The 5,105-nt window shown below is 34.1% G+C and overlaps 1 protein-coding gene across 2 annotated transcripts in view; it reads right to left on the minus strand.

The window, feature by feature from the left end:
* LOC108760960 (CLK4-associating serine/arginine rich protein) overlaps nt 1–3,622 on the minus strand; it is a 5,347-nt gene extending 1,725 nt beyond the window's left edge. The window contains exons 1-10 of one of the 2 annotated variants that reach the window (XM_018507278.1): nt 3,312–3,620; nt 2,990–3,087; nt 2,758–2,933; nt 2,464–2,679; nt 1,951–2,126; nt 1,704–1,777; nt 1,289–1,630; nt 624–1,025; nt 443–547; nt 309–357 (exon numbers count right to left, since the gene is read on the minus strand). In XM_018507278.1, the coding sequence (XP_018362780.1) occupies nt 309–357; nt 443–547; nt 624–1,025; nt 1,289–1,630; nt 1,704–1,777; nt 1,951–2,126; nt 2,464–2,679; nt 2,758–2,933; nt 2,990–3,087; nt 3,312–3,443 (1,770 nt within the window). In that variant the 5' untranslated portion in view covers nt 3,444–3,620. Of the gene's footprint in view, nt 1–304; nt 358–442; nt 548–623; nt 1,026–1,288; nt 1,631–1,703; nt 1,778–1,950; nt 2,127–2,463; nt 2,680–2,757; nt 2,934–2,989; nt 3,088–3,311 lie in introns of both variants that reach the window. The other variant, XM_018507279.1, reaches the window with a different exon arrangement.
* Nucleotides 3,623–5,105: the final 1,483 nt, after the last annotated feature.

Here is a 5,105-nt window from a genome sequence, read left to right on the forward strand (position 1 = left end):
AGTTATTTTAAAATAAAATAATATAACAATTCACATGAAAATTTTCACATTCTTTGTAATTCTAACAGTATGTTAAAATTCTGTTTCAGGATAAATTAAAAATAAAATAAATAAATGCAAAAAAATACGACATTAACAAATCAGTAATGTGATATAATGAAAACAAAACGCGTTTGATGAAGTTCTTCTTTCAGATGAAAGACATTTAGACATATTATACTTATATAGATAAGATACTTATATAAGTATGTTCTGTCTTTATTCTCTGTGCGTTAAGTGACTAAGAAAGCGTTATGGTTCTTACTGACTTTGTGTCCGCCACCAGAATTTGTACTTAACCCTGCTTTTGGCTTGTTCCTGGAATATTCGGAAAAAATTAAATCCATATCATAACAATTTAAGACGCGTGGCAAATTAGAATTGCTGCTCATAAAACGCTTACACGCTTGTATTTGTCGGTGTCTTCGGTGCTGCTGGACTGGACTTTTCTTCATTATCGGATAATTCTAGTTCAAGACTTGACGATTTTCCACGTCGGCCATAATACCTGCACGTATAAGATATATAAGTTATTCAATACGTTACAGTAATTTAATTTTTGGAGAAATCTGTGATATCTTCACCTAGGCAGTGCTGGCATTTTATTATCATCGCTTCGTGATCGTTTACAACTAGATTGACTTCTCGATCTCGATCTGGATCTTGATGGAGACTTCGATCTCGAGCGAGACTTGGATCTTGACTTTGATAACGAATAGCGTCTTTTTCGATAGCTGTCTCTAGAATGGCTCCTGTTACGCGATTTAGATCTCGATCTTGATTTTGATATGCTGCTAGAGGATGAACTCCTCGATCTTTTCAAATGCGAGCGCGATCTAGACCTCGAACGAGAAAGTGAACGGGATCGAGATCGGCTGATACTTCTACAACGCGACCGTGATTTACTTCGCGTTCGTGATCGTCTGGAGCGACTTCTTGTACGGGATCTTGTATACTTCCGAGGTCTCGAGCGTGTTCGTCTAGATCTAAGATAAAACAGATTAAATACTATACAGAAGCTATGCATTTCGTGGGTTATCTCCGTGTTCGAATCCATTTTACATTTGCATATTAATAATGGATTTGGACATGAAGATAATCCAAAACGAATAGCTTCTATATAGAAAATTCTTGTGGAAGCCTCAAAAGTAGAGAGATTAAGTACTATATATATATATATATATATTACAACATAAAATATTAATTTATCAATAATTATCTAACTTTTTTTTATTTTTTTGCAACTTACCTCATCCTAGATCCGCTTCGCTTCCTATCACGTGTCCTATACGACTTAGTCCTACTAACGGAACGTGAGCAGCTTCTTGACCTGGATTTGGAAATTTTTTTACTAACAGTTCTATCATTGAAAGCAGGACTATCCGATCTCCGCCGTCTGAGATACGAATAATTGACTTTTCTTGAATTCGACGAAGACACATGTGATGTGCTACCATGAGTTTCTTCTTCTCCGCCGAAACTTGTGATGTAAGTAATCTGTCCTGTATTTACAGGTGATGTGGACCGTGATCGCGACTTGGAAGAGGATTTTCTGTAAGGATTATACTCCGGGCTTTCCCTAGCTGCGTAACTGAGACAAAAGAATTTGTATAAGCGATAACGTAAAAAAGTATTTGCTTTGTGAAAGTGTAATGAATTATTACCTAGGCGGACTCATAACACGGCCTATCATCTTCTTTTCCCTGAATGCACGTCTTTCTCTACGCGACCGTCGACCCTATTATATATCAAAATATAAAACAAACATTAAAACATATATTTTATATTAAATGTTTACATTAATGTGATATATTTTCTAACATTTGATTATAGTATATCATAATATATACTATATAGACAATTATATATTATATAAACATGAGTTGTTTGAATTACATTGCAAATACTTACCGAGTACATAGCTTTTTCTTCCTCTTGCTTGCGAGCCTGTCGCAAGGTTTCAGCTTCTTCAAAATCTTGTGTTAAAAAGCTAAAGTAATCAGCACCTAAAAGTCCATATTTTTGAGCTACTAAATTCATCTCATGTGCCTGAGATGGCTCTATTTGAGATACATCCACGCATATATCTGAAAAAAGTAATATGTCATCAAAAAATTAATTCATTCTTGTAGTATTCCAGAGCACATTAATGCATTATTGAAATCGAATATATAGAAAATGTATCGGCTCGTGTTTTTGTTGTTCAAACATTACAGAGTACAGTCAATGTAATGTTTGAAGCATTCTTTCAAATATTTTAAAGCATTTAGATTTCAACCTCATAGACTAGTGATGAATTTATTATATATATGATAATTTTATATATATAATTTCATAGGAATTTAAATGGATCACTGGCATCAGTTTCTATGCAAAATGCCTGATTGAAATACGTTAAACAGTGCATTACGTAAATAATGGTACCTAAATCTATATCGCTGTCTTCATCATCTCCCTTCTCCTCTGATATAACTGGGTCTATTGTTTTTACTGGTTCAGGTATTGGCTCTTCTGTTTCATAATTATATCCGATGGCAGCGTTATTAGCAGATTTCTTCTTATCTTTCGCAGCATCCAACTTTGTTGATGAACCAAACTGTTCTTCTAAATGTATTTGATGAAGAAACTTTTCTTCAGTCACTGAAAAAATCATTCAAATAAAAATATAACAGACTGGTAAGATTTTTTTGTACAATAGAGAAAAGAAAAACAATGTACCGCCTAAAAACTCATTTTGCACAATTATACGATAGCGTTCATAGTTGATATGTCTGTCTTCACTTGTCAGAGCAATATCAACATCAATAGTATCTACAGGCTCTGGTATCCAATCCAGATGTGCCCGTACATCAAACCGATCTATAAGATTGTCATCATTGCCTTGCCATGGCATCCTAATAATAAAATATATTATTTTCTACCAATAAACGAGCATAATTAGCAAACTCACATGTTTGCAGGACTGTCACCTGCAGCAGCTATTGCCGGATCCAAGTGTATCTTGCATGGTCTACCATGCAACTGTAGAAACTGAGTAGGATCTGATTTCTAAATGGAACACAAAAATGTACACTTATTATGTATCACAGAAATACTTCTGATCACGATGATACTTAAAATATAGAACAAAGGGACACGAAAGGCACAATGAAGGTTAACCAAGAAACAGAGGATGAGACGTATCTTTCGTAAAAATAATGCGTGGTGCAATGATCCGTTTCAAACTGCACGAAGGAAGAAATCCATTATATACGTTTTTGCGCAGTACTTACGATTTTCTCGTAGTAGTCCCTTCTACGTTCCGCTCTGCGACGGTAATCGACCAGCATACCGCGGATCTTCTTTTCCTGCTTGCGTGCCTCGTGCCACATTCTGCCGCCGGTCTTCTTCACAGAGAAACTCATTTTCCTTTCCTCAACGCTTTAGATCAATTTCGTGCGGCTAGCTCGACACAGGTGCCATTTGCCCAGTTGTAAACGCTAAAAAATTGAAGCACTAATAATTGACACGCTTTCCTCTCCCGCGAGACGAACATGTCTGATCCGATGTTGGCGATGTTGCCTTGCTTAATAACAGCGACTTCTCACGGGACTGGCGGAAATCGCTTGTCTATAGTCAAATCTCTTATGATGATGATCACTGGATCGATAATAAACTATCCAATCATTACATATAAATTGTATTTTATAAAATAATTATTTTGATAAATATTCTGAATATTATCTGTTAATTTAATATTAAACAATTTATTTAAAACAAAAATTATAAAACAACAAAAATATATATATCGAATAACCGAAAATTATTTAATTAAATATTTATTAATAATTAATCAGTTTAAAAAAAATTCAATTATTTATAATGATATAAATTAAATAGTGTTGAATTATTAAAAATGTAAATTATTTATAACGATTTATAAATAATATATTACATAGTATAATTTAAATTTTATAAAACTGAATATATACAATTAAATACATATATGTATATATTATATTGTAGCATACGTATATCAATTATTGTATACAATCATACAGTGCAATGGCAATAGCACAATTGACGATAGCACTTTTAATATTGCGATTATATAACACTTTTAATATTTGATTATGTAACACCAAATTTTATAAACTTATTGATTGGTAAACTCTAATCAAGCTAATCAAATGTATAATTAAATTTATATATAATTTTGGTGCAACAAACTATTCGTCTTTTTCTAGGCCTAAGAATTAGAAGAAAATGAAAAACAGAATGAATGTTAACAGTGATAGTGTCTCTTCTTAACACGGGAAACTCGGAGACTAGTAGTGGAATTTTCTACTACTAACGTTTTATTGACGATTATCGCTATCTTTAACTAGCGACAGTCAATAGCAAGGATAATCTTAGAAAAAATGTGACCCTCATTAGCTATCGGCGCTATCGCTATAATTATAGCGACTTCGTCGATAAAACGTTAGAAAATCTCGGGCATCAGGCCATGATTTAAATCCCGACAGTGACTGGAGCGATGCGATGTTTTGAACTCCGCACTTTAATAAAAGGAACAGAGAACAGAGAATAAAGCCTGCGGCACACGATGCTTGTTTTCCTGCTGGATTGCTAGCTGGATTAGAATCTTGCCACTGTATTGGCTGCGATGCTGGCACTGACAGCATCACATCCAATACGGTGGCAAGATTCTAATCCAGCTAGCAATCCAGTAGGAAAACAAGCATCGTGTGCCGCCGGCTTAAGAATTAGTTACAAGCACTTTTTAATAGAATTAATTGATTTGAATGCAATTATTAAGTAAATCCGTTGAAAAATAAGAATAACGATGAAATGTGCATAGAAATAAGTTAATATATTTCAAAAAAATTCATATTAAAGTTTATTTATCACTAGTCCATGCCACTTCCCGCGCTACATGTAATCGCACCCCAACGATCGATGTAAACTAGAGTAAGTATGGCAGAGATCAGCGTTGCCAACCGTACGATCTTGATCGTACAAATACGATAATATAGATCTTTGTACGATGTACGATCCAAAGAGTGAGATCGTACGTAAAAGTACGA

The sequence above is a fragment of the Trachymyrmex cornetzi genome, unplaced genomic scaffold (assembly GCF_001594075.2).
Source record: "Trachymyrmex cornetzi isolate Tcor2-1 unplaced genomic scaffold, Tcor1.1 scaffold230, whole genome shotgun sequence".
NCBI lineage: Eukaryota > Metazoa > Arthropoda > Insecta > Hymenoptera > Formicidae > Trachymyrmex > Trachymyrmex cornetzi.